At 31.7% G+C, this 18740-nt stretch overlaps 1 protein-coding gene across 3 annotated transcripts in view; it reads right to left on the bottom strand.

The window, feature by feature from the left end:
• The window catches only part of CADM2 (cell adhesion molecule 2), a 945585-nt gene that overhangs the window by 100769 nt on the left and 826076 nt on the right, over positions 1-18740 (bottom strand). For all 3 annotated transcript variants that reach the window (XM_010978531.3, XM_031457665.2, XM_031457658.2), the window contains one exon: positions 851-941. In XM_010978531.3, coding sequence (XP_010976833.1) covers positions 851-941 — 91 coding nt within the window. The remainder of the gene's footprint in view (positions 1-850; positions 942-18740) is intronic.

Raw genomic sequence — 18740 nt, forward strand, 5'->3', positions numbered from 1 at the left:
TGCTCTTGACTTCTTTCCTGCACGAGGCAAGAACCTATTCTCCCCCAACATGTATAAAGAACAATTCAATTCCTCCTATTAAAATTTAAATGGAAATGCAAATCAATTGGAAGCTTCCAAAAAGATCAAATAAATGACTTTCATTTCCAAGTAGAGTGTTACTACAGAAGGATCAAATCACTTTCAGTCTTTAAATAATGCTTATTTAATCTATACTTGAATTTTGTATTAAATACAGATTTTCTATTAGTTAGCTGTTCATGAACATGGTCAAAAAGTGAAATTTTAGAGTTGAAGTGATATAACAATGAAATCACTTTATAATTAAAAATGTTGAGCTTCTGACCCTTTTCATTCACATTACTTCCAACCATATCACATTCCCAAATTATGTCTCATGGGGCTACATAAGAAATGTAGATTTGCTTTCCCTTATGAAAATGATTTCCCATGTAACTTTAAAACTTGGGCATATTTTGAGTATTCAATATGTTCAAAGTTTTTCATGAGAGAACTAGGTTCAGCAAAGTGTAACTTCTATCAATCTGATGATGTAAACAGTGACTGATTAAGCCCATGCTCCTTTCAGGTTGAAACATCTTAGTGGGGAAAAAAAAAAGAAAACAAAAATCACAGCTGGAAACCTTCCCAGAAACTTCACTAGATGTCAAAGTAAAAGACCAATCTTCAACAGACACTTAATGAAGACATGGTTCAGGGGGTTTTCTGTTCTGAGATCACTTTGCCCACCAAGAAAAGACAGAAACACTGGATTTCTGCAGTTAAAGTCTACAGTCAAAGCAGGATAGAAGAAACAGTGAAAAACTTTATTGCTCATTAAATTACTTACAGTGGTTTTCCTTTGGATTCACAAGTCAAAATTAAAGGTTGTCCTTCTTGTGGAAAAGGAGTAGATGGTATAATCTTTACTGATGGTGTATCTAGAAAAAAATAAAAAGAAATATTAAGAAAAGTCATTAAACACATATAAAACTACATATTTAATAATTGTACATCCTGGTGTATGTTCAGCCTAATTGTGTATATTTAGAAGGGATATCTTAGATTGGGTGAAAAACAGGGTATGCAATTTTAAGAACCTACTATCTTGTCCAGGAAAAACTAACAAAAATATCTGAATATTTTACGAGTGCCACTGATGTATTACTTCTGAAATCTGAATTTAAAAGTGAAATTGCAAAAAGTGGTTCAGATGAATATCAACCATTTCATACAATTGTTTCTTCAACTATTTATAGATGGCTATGAATACTATTATTATAGACTGAATGCATTTATGTGCATTTGAATAACAACACTTTCATTGTTGCAAGAATACCAGGGACTTACAATAAGGAACCAACAAAGAACTCAAGATCAAGTAATGCCTCACAAGCATTATGCAGAATCTTTCCGAAAATGCAGTAATGCAGCACTTAGCACATGCTGTTTGCCCTGAAGTACAGTTAGCAAATCATCTGAAATAGCTATTTAGTGTATTATGAAAAGTTAATATTTTGTTCCATATGCTACAACATAATTGTTATAAAGTTATTTTTATTTAACAATAAAGTCATCCTTGGTGGAAGAGGATGCAAAAACACTTTGACATTTATATTCCTAACTTTTATGCCATGTAATATTCTTTAATCAACAGGAGATACATATTTCATAGAAAAATGAAAAATAAAAGAAAAGATACGCTCTTTCCTTTATGAGACTTTGCTAGTGCATGCTCCATAGTCAATAGGAAAGTATCTCCGCTGATCTTCATATTCTCAACCATAAGCAAACCAGGCTCTGAATGCTCCAGACAGTCACGATTATTCTCACTCTCCCCTCTGTCGTGACAGAAGAACTAAACTACCCTGAGGTTATACTCACTTTCTGACTTAGAAACTAATTAAATAAATATCCATCAACTGTGTCATTTTCAGGTTAGTTATCTTATTTCAGAAAAATATTACTCAGATTTGTCATCTATAGAACAATAAACTCCGATCTTGTGAAGACCTTACATTATACTTACAAATTACTTATACTTTCCAAATGTATTCTTTCTCAATCCTTTAAAAAAAAATAATCAACAATAATATTTGGTTTACAAATAGGTATTTCATGTACATCACGGAAAATAACTAGTCTGAAATATAAAACCCAGGAAAAAAATTAATTTGAAGAAATATGACACATATTCATCATAATTTTTAACCAGTAGAAAAAGATCATTTAATAAAAGATTGAAATATACTTCACTAATTTTTCTATTATCATCATCACATTTACAGAATCTATTAGTATGATGATCATAAAATTTTGTCTTCCAAGCAGAACATTTTTAAAAGTGAAGAGGGAACAGTAATTTAATATACAGGGTAACAAGAATGAATCAGAATGATCCTGGGAAAATGAGGACTATCATCTTTTAAACTCTTGACCACATATACAAATAGCAACTTTTAATTTCATCTTGACATACAAAATAAAGCTTCAATTCCAGAGAAAATGGTGGGAGAAGAAAGATCAGAATAGTGTGATTTTGGGATAATTTGATGTGTAATTTTACATGTCACTTGGCTACACCATGGGGTGCCTAGATCTTTGGCCATTCATTCATTATTCTGGATATTTTAGTGAGAGTGTGTTGGGACAAGATTAACATTTAAATCAGTAGACTGAGCAGCAGATTTCTCTCCTAAGATAGGTGGGGCTTATCTGATAAACTGAAGCCCAGAATAGAACAAAAAGGCAGACCTTCCCACAAATTCCTCCTGTCCGATGGCATTTGAGCTGATATGTCAGACTCAAACTGGGTTTTGAGACTACTGGCTTTCAGGATGGAACTACAGGCCCATCTCTTCTGGTTTCTCTGGCCTTTGGACTCAGACTGGAACTAAGTCAGCTCTTCTGGGTCCCTAGCTTGCTGACTCAATTTGCAGATCTTGGAATTTGCACCTTTGTAAAAATCCTGTTGATCCGGTTTCTCTGTAGAACCCTGACAAATGTCGAACCCTTACAAACAATCCCTGAGAAATTTCTTTTACAGGGGGTGACCTCAGGGAGCACTGGGAAGTGAGATAGGAAGGGAAGGAAGTAAATAAAGAGTGTATTATTGATAAGAGACTCAGAAACAGACTCACAGACATAGTAAATAAACATGGTCACCAAGGGGGAAGAGGGTGGAAAGGGATAAATTGGAAGTTTGAGATTTGCAGATACTGACTACTATATATAAAATAGATAAATAGCACTTTTTTTCTGTTCAATATCATGTAGTCACCTATAATGAAAAAGAATATGAAAACGAATATATGTATGTACATGTATGACTGAAACATTATGCTGTACACAGAAATTGACAAATCATTGTAAACTGACTATACTTCAATTAAAAAAATTTAAAAAAAAAAGAGTGTATTATTGAGCAGATTACACCAGGGGCAACTGGGAGTCAGTCCTGCTGTGAAACTCTGAAGACAATGTAGGGAACACCTCAGGGTTCTCTTAATTGATGGGTGAGGGAGAGGAGTATTGAGGGAATATTGACCAATGCTCATCTGTGTTTGGTTGAGGATTGCTGAGGGTGGGGGTGCGGGTGTTACTTCCCTGGGCCCCCGTCTACTCAGTGCACAGGAATGGTGTGTGCCAAAAGGGCCAGTCACCCCAGCATCTGCCTCAGTGAGTTAAAATACACAGGAGCAGGCAGCTGTTAGAAGAGAGGAAGACAGGATATAGTCTCATTTCTCTTAGTTCGGCCTGCTTAGTTTAAGTAGTGTATTAGAGAATTTGTATAACAAATGGTCCCGGAAGCATGGTTCAGCATTCCCATTAGATCCAAAATAAAGGATTTGAATTATAAGCAAATGCCAAAGCAGGTAACATGTTTAGCATGCATTTCTATGGAACTTTCAGGAAGATCACCAAATAACCTCAGTTACCAAAATCAAGTCATAGAATACAATACTCTTTTATGGTTTTTGTTTCAAAATTACTCACAATGTTGATTAGTCTCTATTTCTAAGAATTATCTTACACACACATTTTTTAATATTCATCCCCCTTCACTCCCCACCCCCTCCACAGACACACGTATATCTGATTTAACTCCTACATTTCTGGCTACTCTTTCTCATATTCTCTTGGGCTATCTTCTTGTACTTAACCTTTAAATATTGAGATTATCAACAATCTGTTCTCACATAATTCTCTCTAGGGCCTTTCAGCCACTCCCATCTCTTCAGTTTCTATCTACTCATTAATGACTTCCACATTTATATATTAGAGCAGTTCTTTACCAGAAGCTACACTTACGTATATGCAGCACCTATCTGACATGCCCACTTGGATGTTGAAAAGACATAGCACATTCATACGTCCAAAATAAACTCAAAGTCTCCAGCCCTTTCCTAACATGTTGTTTTTCCAGCAATTTCAGTTCTACAGACACCACCAGCCTTCGTCCAGTTACGTACACCAGATACCTCCTGTTCTCTTCTCTTTCCTATAACCAATCAAAATTGCCAAGTCTGGTTGACCTACCTTCTAAACAACTGTGAAATCTACTCATTTATCACAACTCCACAACCACTTCTTTTATCTAGTTTACCACAATAGCAAATGGCCTCCCACGTGTCAACTTTTTACATCTCTACATCTTTCTTCTAGAATGAAACAAAACTGTCTTCTCAAACATAAATCTGATGACACCAATATTCTAGTTAAAACCTTATATGGTAAATCATTGCTCTTAGGATTAAAAGCAAAATCATCAGCACAGTCTTTAAGTTCTCTGTGATCACCTCACATATTTACTCTCCTGCTTACTAATACTCAGTTCCTTCACTGAATTCCAGATAATTATACTTTCTTTCAGGTACTTTAATGAATATTTTTCATCTTGCATTTGTACAAATTACCTGAACTGCTCCATTTTTTTGGGGGGGGGTCCTTCTCTTTTTTAACTTTTAAATCTTAACTCTTATGATGTGCTGAGGACAATCATTCACTACCCTCACATTTGGTCAGATACCTCTGCCATATGTTCTCTTTTTCATTCTTGTATAATTTTTAAAAAGTCATTGTTGTATCCTCAGTGTCTCACATAGTGCTTTATATAAAATCTGTACTTAATGAATAAATTATTAAATAAATAATTGCACTAAATTTTTAATTTATCATTCTATACACTAATTTTAAAATATTCAAAAATGCTTACTTGAAATTTTGTTGGGGCCTGCATGTGTATGGAAAATTAATCTTAAATATTTATGTCACAAATCTTTGATTAGTCTTTATTTTTAGCACATATTTAGTTTAAGTTAATGGCCATTGATGACTCTCTTTCTGGTATAAATTTTCTGCATGAGATAACATTAGAAAACAACCTTCCATGATTATATAAATGGCAGGTTTTTTTTTTTTAATTCATATACTAGATAAATAAACTACTTTTCTCTCCTTACATGTTTTTGAAAGGGGAAGCATTCAATTGTGAAGAGATTTATTTAAATAATTAGCCAAAATTCTAGTTTATAGTTTCATGAAAGGTCAGCATTACTCTTTAAACATGCCATGTTAGCAATATACACAAAATTCCATTTTTTACTGTATCACATACTACAGATATGTGATTATGATCCCAAGTGTGACTCTTTCTCAAAGAATTTTTTTTTAATAACAGGAAATACTTTGGGCTTTAACAGGTTTTTAACTTAATGATAAAGATCTCTATCATTACTATTCCTATGATATTTTCATTAGTCACATTATTATATCCATAAGGAAGTTAATCAAGCACTGTTAGTGAATTGGCCATAACATTCTAGAAATAACACCTTTAAATTAGTGGGGAACTCCTATTCTTACTCAGGTATCTCAGTGAGCCAAAAACAAGGCAAAATAAAAACTGTCATCTCAAAAACTGAATTAATTTAAAGAATCTTCAATTTTCAGAATTTCTTCAAAAGATTTATTTTAATTGAAAGCCCCATGTAAACATATTTTTCTATATTTCATATATAGATATAATTATATATATATATATAATTCTGATATGTATATCAGAATAAGCAGGGAATTTTTCAGAAGTGATGCAATGGAGAGTAGATGGTAGGATAATAGTTTTCTAAAATAACCTTTACATTTATGCATTTATTATGCTATTAATCTTTTCACTAACCCAGATATGAATAGGAATCAGAATGTAAATATTGCATAATATAAACCTTTCAATGCATGCCTTTGCCAAGTTACCTATTAAGAATTATAGAAATAGTTTTCTGGTTTATCTTTTTTCTTTTGCTCCTGTCTATATTTAAGTTATTTGTAGATTTTCTTCTTGGTTGTAGTTTTTTATTTCAAAAGGATTGGAAATATTTTTCTGACCAGAGGTTACTTATATAGTAATTCCATGCTTGCTTTGGAAATAATCTCTCTATTTTCTAGTCTAGGTGCGATATGAGTTGCGTTTCATCCTGCTCCAGTTCTTCACAAAACAGAATGACACTTTTTCTTCAGTACTTTGTGGATGTGCATGATATTCTGCTTTAAAATTACTTATATAATATATTGTATTGTACCAATTAATAACAGTAAAAAAAAGGTAGGTTAGTGAAAATGCATTAGCATTACCACAATTAATTTCGATTTGCTTTATCCTATAAGTTAAACTCAGATTTTTATTTTTGCAAACTAATAATTTTCATATTTGTTTTAAACTGTTTTCAAATAATTCAACTCTAACACCCTATTTATTGATCATAAATTTATGTATATAATACAATATTACATGATATGTAACATTTATAATATATAATTTGTTAATATATACACACATGAATGACAGGAAGAAGTAAATGATTAGGTTTAAATGATTTCATGATATAGGATATATACTGTTATTATAAAATGCTGCACTTAATAAAATGTAATTTTTTTAACATGGCTGTTTCATTAACCACATTTTGAGCATTTAGAATCCAAGATCTTAACCTATTTGATTTTATGTTGTCAAATCCTAGTAAAATGCTTGATATAATTGTTCCTTAAATGTTGGATGAATCAATGAATGAGTTGCTTGCTATTTCTCTCAAAATGAAAGCAAATGAAGAAGTTTTGCAGAAGCATATAAAAAATAGGAACATGGTCATTCATTCACAAATAATTTTTCAAGGATGTATTGTACAACTTGGGGAGTATAGCCAATATTCTGTAACAACTGTAAATGGAAAAGCAACCTTTAAAATGCGTAACATTTATTAAAAAATAAAAATTAAATAAATTAAATAATTTTTAGTACTTACTAATAAAAAAGCAAAAAAAAGTTTCCTCTACGTTTTTTGTAGGAAAAATATTATTCTCCAGAATCCATCTTTAAAATTAATAAAATATGAAAAGAAAACATACCTTCTTAAGTATTATTTCTTTTACTTATCTGACAAATTCTAGGACTCATTTACTTAAAAAAATACAATTACTATAAAGAGATAGATACGGGTAAAATGTTGTTTTTTTAAAATAATTGTTCAAATTTTTAAAGCTTTATGAACTTGGGAAGTAAATACACCTCCTGTTCTATTTAAATGACTAAGGATTTGAATCAAAGTAAAGATACTGATCCAGTGGAATTGACTTTCTATATCTTTAACAAAGACTTTAGAAAAGAGCAAAGATCTGTGAGGAAACTACTATTAGACTACCTAATAGACAAACTGAAAGCCCAGCTCTTAGAGTATTTAGTATCTGTAGTTCAACAACACTTATTTATCACTAAGGGCTTTGCAGGTAGGTGAATAAAAGGAAGTTTTAAATCAAGTATTTTACCAATTAAAAAACTCACTTGCTCTGTACTCGAAGAAATGCAACAGATTATATATAAGTAATATCTAGCCTATTATGTATGATGGCCAAATTGCTAAATAAGAGAAACTATCATAAACTAACATCCAATATTAGTTTACTGTATCATTTCATGTTGTATAATATATTCAGTAAACAAAGATGGTTTTAACTTAAAGTATCAGTAATTTGCATTGCCCATGGAATTATATAGATCTTTCAGTAAAAGGGAAGTGTTATCTTGATAGTTTTATGATTTTACTTGTCCAGAAAAGTTATTTCCTATGAGGACTCCCAAATGATTCATTTAACAAACATTTATATAGTTCCCAAAATATACACGGCACAGTACTATTACCCATTTCTAGCCATTGTTTCACTGTAATTGTAACACTGTAACATTATAGCATTGTACATTTTAACTTTCATACTGTAACACCTAAAGCTCAAGTATTAGTTTTCATAAATGGTGCTACTGAGGACTTAGCATATTTTTAGGAAAGTAAGCTCATTACAGAAGAGATTATTTCTATTTTGTTCACTGGTTTATCCTCAGTCTTAGAATAACTCCTAGACTTTATTTAAATATTTGTTGAATAAATGAATGAGTAATGTTTTTTGGTAATTTCTTTCCCATAATCAGGACCACTAGTGTGTTATAAAGTCAAATTTATTTGTCACAGTTATCTTCCAGTTATCCTAAACATTGATCAAATACTTGGTAAATAATTGTTGGAAATGCCCTACATGCATAGGCTGATTGAAGTCTATATCGCATACGAGGTAGGTTCTGTTGTTAACTTTCTGTGCAGAATAGGAAACTAAGGCTCAGAGAAATGACTCACTCCCGTTACACAATCATACATCACCCTCGACAGTGTGAATCTCTCCTGATCTACCACACCTCAGCAAGTCTGTGTTTTCTGTTCTCTTTTGAGTACAAGAGGGATTGATGCTTATGGTAATACGTGCTCTATTGGTATTCAGAATCAACTCTTCCTCCATCTGGTTGAATTGGAACAGGGCCCCAGACTTGCTTTGTCTCTACATGATCTGCAAGTTGTAAAACATATCTGACAATGTTACTGAGTTCTATGCATAACCTCTCTGTCTCTGTTTCTCTAACTTTTTTAAAAACTCTCTCACATCTCTCTCTCATGTCTTTTTTTCTTTGACAGATGAAAATACTCTTTGAGTGAAGGTGATCAACAGGTACAAACTTCCAGTGACAAGATTAGTAAGTTCTGGGGATGTAATGTACAACACAGTGACTATAGTTAACAATAATGTAGTGTATATTTAAAAGTTGTTTGGAGAGTAGATCTTAAAAGTTCTTCTTGCAAGGAAAAAATCTGTAATTATGTGCAGTGATGGATATTAATTGAACATTATGGTAATCATTCAGCTATATATACATAGGTTGAATAGTTATGTTGTATACCTTAAACTATTACAATGTTATATATCAATTACATATGAATAAAACTGGGGAAATATAAATATGTATATTACCTTATATATTACAATGTATCTTTCTTATTTACATATTCTTCTTCTTCATGAATAACATTGAAATATCCCCACAGCAAATTTCTGTCAAGGGGAATTTAGCAACTTTTAAGTATTTTGCAGGTGAAGGAGTTGTGATTCTTTGCCTTAATGGCAACTATATTACATGGTTTTCGAACAAAATACTTTATTTAGCACCCTTATAAAAATCTCTTGGTAATTACATTAATACACAGAAAATTATGCAACAATTCACTTCTGTGAAGCCACTTTAGAGTTTACTCTGGAATAGTTAATGGTTCTCCATTAACAATAATTTTGTTCCCCCAAGGCCATTTGACAATTTCTGGAGACATTTTTGGCTATTACAGTGCAGGAGAGAAGGAGAGGGGATACTATCTAATGGGTAGCTTCTACCCATTAGATAAACATCCTACAATGCACAAGACAGTCCCTCCACAACAAAGAATTATGTGGACCCAAAATATTAATGGTGTCCTCCTCTAAGATATTTATATTGACTCACTTCATTATCTATATATCTCTTCCTTGTTACTGGAATTGGGAAGTACTGGAGAACTGTGAAACTGAGTGCATTTATATGTGATGCTTGGATATCTGAAATGAAGGAAATGCTGAATACTCTGGCTCAGGCCATTAGGATACTTACCTGAAATAAAAAGCTGCAAATCAAGCTCGATCTCTACCTCAAGGTCTATCACTTTTTATTGGGAGTAGTGGGTTGATATACACAGAATTAACCAGAACCGTTTCAGCTGCAGCACTACCTGCTATTCATTCTCTCTGTGTAAGACTGACTTCTTCTAAGATGTCTAATTTATTTTTCCTATTTGTAATTTTCCAGTAAAACTCAAACTTTTACTTTCCTTTTAACTCACAACATTCTTTTCATAATGCTCAAAACTATCAGGTACTTTTCTTTCAACTGTCTGACAACTTCTTATAATTCTAGTGAAAACTTACTCTTGTGGCCATCATTTATTTGCTTGACAAATATGTACAAATAATACATATTTATAATAAGTACAAGACACATTACTACTACTATTCAAGTGCTACATATCCACAGTAATTTAGTCCCAATAAGGAAGATAAATCATGCATAGTTCAAAATAATGCAAAGTTCACAACTGAAAGCAACACAGCATTCTGGTGAAACATCATGGGAGTTCTGGAAGAAGAGATTACACATATTTGTCAGAAACCAAGAAAGTTACCTAAACAAGTCGCACTTAAAACAATTCAAACAATACATAGTATTTAGACTGGCAGAATTTTCTAGAGGGATAAAAGAAAGGAACTTGAGGCAAAGAGCTGAACAAAAGGTTGATGTAGAGAAGAGTGTGGACTATATGAGGCATCTAGAAATACTTCCAAGTGTAGGGTGCATTACCTAAAAATGGGTGCTGAGAGCAGCATTATAGGCGATTATATTTTCAAAGCCTTGAATTTCAGGCCAAAGAATGTGGACATTTTGCTAGAGGCAGTAAGAAGTCATCTTAAGTTTGTGATCAAGTTAGTGTAAGGATCAGAAAGCAGGCTTTAGGAGATACTTGACAATATGTAAAACTGATCAGATCAGGAAGCAATTTAAAGTAAATTATGTCTCTATGATAAAGTAAAGTCACAAGGAAGATCTTATGGAAAAGAAAAAGATGGCAGGAAAAATACACATAATAAATGCATTGATATTTTTGTTTATATTTGAATTCATAAATTTCTATCATTGGGGGCTCCATAGTACATTACTCTAAGCACATTTTCTCTGTATCTCATTTTAGCTTAATATAATTGTTTCTCCAATATTTTATTCCTGTTATTAGAATAATGAAAATATTTAGGGAATAAAGAAATATATAATTTAGGAATTTGTAACAGTTAAAGTAATAAAATAAATAAAATTTTGGAATCTATTGAATGAAACTCTCCTAAACTAATGGTCTGATTTAACGATACAAACTGCATAGTTTTGATTCAAGATTGTTGATAGAGTTAGTTGTGCTTGGGAGGGAGATAGAACAAATTCAACTAGTTGATGGTTTCAACACTGTGATGGATTACTTAGGAAAAGGCATCAGAAAGGCCAGTTGTCAAATTTCAAAACTAGATAAGACATTTTGACACTTTTGAAAGCCTAGTTTTGAAAAAAAAAAGGCTCCATATCATCATTTAAAGGACAAAGCAAAAAATATGAACTCACTGTGTTTTTAAACATTTTTAAGCTGTTTACGTTTTTGACGCTTTTTTAAATGAAGTTTATCAAAAGCAACATTAAATGGATTCCTCATGGGGACACAAAAAGAAACAATAAACAATGGAATAAACACATTTATATCAACTTGTTTTAGCTTTTATAAATCTGTCATGGGATAGCTTAAGCATTTGATGTTTATTTAACAAACATACAATATTAATACACAATGCACAGGTTAGGTCAAATACAATGACAGCATAAAACTATAAAGCTTAGTGTGGAAGTTGATACTCCATTTCCTGTTTGTTAGCCATTTAGTCAACTATTAGATTTGTTTTTATTTCATACATGATCTAATCTTTAAAATGTCCCCTTAGATATAATTTTGGTAAATATGTGAAAGGCCAAAATCATCATCAATTATCATAATCACCATGACAATAACAATAAAAATTGTAATACTAATTCTTAAATTTAGTGGCATATTTGGAAATATATTTAAATTGAGAAAAGTCAAGTGAAAAAAATTACTGCATAGTTAGAGCAGATGGTCTCCATGAAGTTTCTCCTTTACAATGAGAACATTTTTTTGTAGCTTTTATAATGGAAAAAAAATTGTTTTTATTTTCCTAATGTCAACAAATATGTTTGATTTTGTCAGTGTAAGATATATTATGATATGATATGTATCATATTTCCGGTAACAAATCTTGTTACTTTGGCATTCTATGAATTACTTCACTATTAACTCATTCCTAACTCATCAATTATCCCCAACTATGTTAAAAGGGATGACATAATGACAATGAAAGTATGATGACATTATACAGTGTTGCTGACCAATATAGTAACAACATGTGGCTATTTAAATGCAAATTGATTAAAATTAAATAAAATTTTAACTGCAGTTCCTTAGTCACAAGACCCACATTTCACATGCTGAGCAGCCACGTCTAGCCAGCTATTGGCTACTATTTTGGGACAGATATAGAACATTTCCATCATCACAGTAAGTTGCTGATGTGGAAGGATTACACAAGGGTGATATAAATCATCACCACTGCCTGATTCCTATTTACTTACAGGGTTGTTCAGGTTATGCATTTTCCTTCATGATTGTGGAAGAGAAGTTTAGAAATAAAAACACCATCATCATAGTTTCATTTGGTTGTTTGTTGGGTGTTTAGTACTCATGATCTCAGCTGAAAATTTAGAATCTTCATTTTCTGCTCATAATGGCAAGAGAAGGACACTGACAGAGAAAGGTATTTCAAAATTATTAGGTCAGACAATAAATGCAAGGAGAAGATAGTAGAAGTCAAGAATCTAGTGAAAATGGTGAAACAGAAGTCTTCACTTAATCTCGATGAATTTTAGCAAATTCAAAAATTGGTAAGTGAACAATTTATAAGGAAACAAGGAAAGACTTCATCACACAGTATTCTGCAACATGATTTTGCTAAAAAGAAAATATGACAATATTCTGTCATCTTTGGTGCTTCTTTGTGCAAAAGAATTTATAATTTATAAGCAGAAACATGTTGAAGGTAATTCATGATAAAGACATTTATAATTTTTTAAAATGTAATTGGTGCTTATAAATCTAAAAATGAAATGTTTTGCAATGATAGAAAAAAGGTATTTTTACTCCCTTCAAAAAAAATTATGAACTATCAAGTGCAGGAAGAAAGAGAAGCAGTTAAGAGAGGACACATTAAAGATATATTTGAAGTCTGGACTCAGTACTTAGAATATGGATATATTCCAGGATCTTGCATGGCAGTTGTTGCCTATTTTGGGAATATATATCATCAAACCCAGAAAATATTAAATAGAAATTCAAGTTTGCTATATTTAAATTCTTATTAAAGAGTCTAATAAAGTTGTTTTTTGCTATCCCTTCCCCTTTATTATTACATCTACACATCATTAAAAAAAACCCCAAAACTTAAAACCTAAAAAGAACTAAAAACAAAATATCTATGGCTACCTGACATTATAAATTGGTGAGAAGTACACAGCATAAAGAGCAAACTCTAAATTATAAACTTTTGTTAATAATAATCTATTAATATTGGCTCATCAGCCGTTAAAAAAAAAAAAAAGGGCCACAAAAATGCAAAACGTTAATAATAGGAGACATTGTGATGGAGGTGAGATGATGGTGTATATGGGAATTCTGTACTTTCTGATTCATTTTTCTGTTAACTGAAAGCTGCTCTAAAAAATAAAGCATTTTGATTAAAAAAAAAGTCTACTGAACCGAGATTATAAATAGTATAGACAATCTTTGCTGATATATTAAGAGCTAATCTAATAAAGTTTATATATCAATCTATTACAGTAGTGTTCTAATCATCTATTTTTCTCTTAGAAATGTGTGTCTGTATTCATGTGTGTGTGTGTGTTATAATTCATTCAGAAAAACAGGACTAGAACAGTCTTGAAAGTATAAGGGACATTAAAAATGCAGTCACTTTGAAAAAAAATCAGTTTTTAAGTATCTTTTACAAAAAGATTTATAAAAAAGAATTGGTTATTAAATGGAAACTTTAAAATACTAGCTAGTAATAACATGTTTATATTAGGTTTTACTTGCCAAAATTGTTTCATTTTCTTATTCATTTTTTTCTCTATTAAAATAACCTAAAATTATCTGCAAAAGATACACTAACATCTCTACTATATATATATTACATCATTTAGGGACTATTTTTGACTCTCTTTATATGAAGTTAATTTGAATGGTTAAAACAATGTTAAGATTTCTAAAAAGTTTTATAAATACATATTTTATGATCAGTTTGATTAGGAAAAGCCATTTGAGACTATATTATGTTATTTTAATCAACGAATCTGTTGTTTTTAAACATTTAGAATCTATTCACAAACATACACTCCTCTTCATTGGACTTTAATAACACAAAAAATGTTAGACCTATTAATAATAGAAACATTACAGTAACAGTTGAATCCTTGCATTTAGATCATTTAAAATATTTGTTGATCCAATTACTTCTAATAATTTGATATTGCCAGGGACTAAATAAAATAGTCCTATCATATATAAAAGAAAAAAGAATTAACTCATGATAAAAATGTGCCGGTAATACATTACTATGAGTAATATGATAAACGGTAATAAATAAGTGTATCTTCCCTGAAAAAGTTGAAAAACCTATTGGCATCTCAAATAGAGGCTGTACATTAGGCTACTTTTGTTAATGAAGTTAAATATCTTTTTGCTATGCGGAATAGATCATTTCATGATTCTAGTATGTACACATTTCATGAGGTTTGTGAAATATTTTGGGCTCTATTAAAAATACTTCCAAGGCACCCTCATGCACAAATGTGACATTTGGTGTATCAAAAGAACAGTTTATTTTAATTTTTAAAATTTAACCTAAAGATAGTTTTCATTTCACCTTTCCTGGTTCCTTTTATAGTCTATGCCTCTGGACCATAGAAAATTTGTCACAGACAAGGTAATTAGAAAATCAGCATTTTACACATGGAACACCAGATGTGTGCGGCATGTTATTTTAAAATGCTACTTGTAACATTCACCTTTCTGTCCAACAAACCTATGTAGCCTCAAACATTTAATCAACTGCTTTCTATAACAAATGGAAAAGTAGTGGAAGCATAGTTGACATAACTAACACAGGACAATTTAAAAGACTCTTACCTGGGCTAAAGAGGTGTACAGATTTGTGTAGGGAGGACTAAGTAGATGGAAATAATTATTTTTCAATCAATGGAAAAAGACAAATGCCAAAGCTACACTTAATAAAGAATCTCTGCCTATATTTGAAAATATTTCTGTACCATGTCAGTCTACGGTGGAAATGAAGTTATAAACAAAATAATTAGACGCCTCCAAACCCATCTGTATTGACTCTCTTCTACAATAAGCAGAATTTCATTTTTTAAATCTATTTTATTGAAATAAGTAGACCCAAAGGGAGAACTAATCATGTATATCACATGACCCAGAAAAGTAGCAGATATGTACAGTTGAGAATTCAGTTCCTCTCAGCACAAAGTAATTCTGTTTAAAAGGGCAAAACAGGAAAGGAATCTCTTTAGAAATACATTTTTTAAACATAAGGCATTAAGCAGAAAATGGATTAATTGCACTATTTATTTGCATGTTACTTAGAATGGAAATAAAAGCCTCAAGAAGCTAAAGATCAAGACAGTAAATTGACCGTTTAATTCCTTATGTTATTATAGTAATGGGTCCAGGAGATTTTTGGTTATTAAGGTATATATTGCATTTCTTATTTACAGTCATTAACCTGATTGATCTCATTTAAGCACACAATTTCAATATGGCAGCTTCTAGAGTCACTCACTCCCTCCTCTCTTTCATTTACTTTCTTTTTCTTATATGGTGCTCATACTGAATTTGTTTAGTTGGGTCCTCTTCTATGACATATTTAACCATGTATTGTTTCAAAAGTTGATGACATGCATGTGTAAATAATTATTTGTTTTATAGGAAAAGCATGGCACTGTCACACAGTAGAAATACTAAACAAATATTACTGACAGCTTAAGATTTCATGATTCAATGATTATATATAATGTACCTTACAACACACATACACATACAGACTTAAAATTTGGGTTCTTATTTATCCATATTAGCAGTTCAGTGCCACAATGCTAAAATGATTTCTCATAATACTCATTATTCTGAAATATTTTACTAATCTGTCTCTTGTGTTTTCATTTTCAATAACAGCTGATTTTTATGTAATTTTGTCAATGTCACCACAGAAAATGAATGTTCAGTTATTTTCTTCTTTTCTGTGTTTTGTTCATAGTTCTATCTGTTAGAGGCGACACACTATTCTTACTGAGAACTAAATAAAATTTGACTCATACAATCTGTTCTAAAATTAAATCAGACAAAAGTTATTGTTTTCAACGTGATCTGTGTAAAAATAAGAAGATGAATTAGAATATCCATCTGTAAAAAAAAAGACTGGCTTTTCCCACTGCTCAGGTGCAAAGTATGCTATTACCTATTATTTGAAATTTGCAAGCATTTGTGGTTCACAGTGAAAAGTGTACATTTTCTTACATTTCAAGTTTAAAGAAACTTTCTTCCATCATAGTGTCATTAAAATTTAAGATTAATATTTTATAAAGAAATGAATGTTGCTGCGATACTTTTTTTTGGCTTAGTCCTTCTAAATTGTGTATCACAGGGTTACAGAGTTAAAACATTTAGCTCTAGAAATGCAACCCCTCCTACTATTTGTTTTCATTATGCTCCTTGGTGCTATGTGTTTAACCCTTAGGTCATTTCTCATCAAACTTGCCTTTTTGCAATAACACAAGGTTTTTATTTCAGGTGTAGTCATAACTTCCCATTACTGTAGGTATATATACTTGCTCTTGTCAGTCACCACATAAAACAATTGTGTCTCTTCTGCTCTGGGGGTCCAAAAAACTAAATGTTCCTCTACTGGGGCCAGTCTTGGTGAATAATCATAATAGAAACATTGTAAAACAAAGTGGAAATCCTAAATTTATATTCCATACATTCAAGACTAGCTATCTTTTCCCTTTTATAATTCTTCTTTCTATTTCCCCCCATTAGCATCCATGAAATTTTTCACATCATACAAATGTGAAACTTATCTGAAACCATCTGCTGTGTCTGGAAACAACCATGAGACTTTTTTTCCTTATTCTTAGGTGTCTATGAAGACCACACTCAATTTGCTCAGTTTGCTTGAATTTTGATGCCAACTGTTATTAACTGTCCCTCTCTACTTTCCAGTCCTCATTCTACCCCTGGGGAATATTCTGCATCCCTAAAGGAACATTCAGCATTATCATCAGTTAGTTTTAATTAACTTCACATATTTGAATGATGGTACGCTAGATGCTATGAAAAATAATTTAAATAGATTTAGTCTCTGCCTTCTAGCCATTTACATATTAAACCACCATAGAATGAGTTGTTATTTTTAATTGGCCATCAAGTATAACATTTTTTATGTAAAATTCTGCAAAAATTAAATAATTCAATTGCCTTCCCCCATGAAGTTTGCTTAATAATGCTCAATGAAATATGGTGAACAGCTAAAAATGCCCGATATGTATAATAGTTCCATTCTGGACTTCCAAGGAAGTGAAAATGACTTTGGTAGCTAACAATTGGCATCTTACAGCTAGGCTGAAATAGCTTCAACAAACATAAGCAATTCTCTAGAATCTAAACAATAATCCGATAAAGCTACTCAGTGACTATGGGGTAGAATAAGAAAAGGCAAGTCTATTCCATGACCAGGTCTGAAAGCAGAGACCAAGATATTCAGCGAAACCTCAAAAATTAGCGTGATTAACTACAGCATCTTTATAATAGCAAATCTAGTTCTGCTTTAACATCTGTGCTTTCTGTGGTTGTAAATGGCCTTCCTGCCATGTGCAGACATGGAGAAAAGATGGCTGACTATGAACCAGGGTAAAGGTCCTCACCAGATACTGAATGTGGCTGCTCCCTGGTCTTGAACTTTAGGCCTCCAGGACTGTGAGAAACAAACTTCTGTTGTTTATAAGCCACCCAGTCTATGGTATTTTTGTCACAGCAGCCTGAACCCACTAAGAAAGAAGGCATTTGACATTTATTGTAGGGTTACTGAATGCCATAAACTTGACTTAAGTTGTCTAGTTTGCGCAGAAATTAATTCTCTAGTTTATAATCAAAGCTCAAGCAATTTCAGCAACTGTCCTAAGATCTCACTGCAAATAAATGCTGAAATTTGTAAATAATCTTAGTTTGGGCTCTAAAATATGCTTGTTTCCAAATTTCCTTCATTGAGAACAGGAGGAAAATTAATAAACTAACCTAATATAATTGAACATACTCTCAAGTTTTAATTATTTTAATTAATAACTACTAAAATAAGAATAATTAAAATATAATGAGCAGTAGTTTAAAATAATAATCAGGTTGATATTTTCTCTATTAAAATTTTTTTTTAAAAGTCTGGTCTTCCTGGTACTTCTCTGATCTTTTGTCATGATACTCCCTTACTTTCCACTGTACCCTGGTCTCACTGGTATCCTTGCTGTTTCTAGAAACATAAAAACAACACACATGTTCTGACTTTAGGGCCTTTGTACTGGCTTTTCCGTCTGATTTTTATACATATTT

This window comes from Camelus dromedarius, chromosome 2, assembly GCF_036321535.1.
Source record: "Camelus dromedarius isolate mCamDro1 chromosome 2, mCamDro1.pat, whole genome shotgun sequence".
Classification (NCBI taxonomy): Eukaryota; Metazoa; Chordata; class Mammalia; order Artiodactyla; family Camelidae; genus Camelus; species Camelus dromedarius.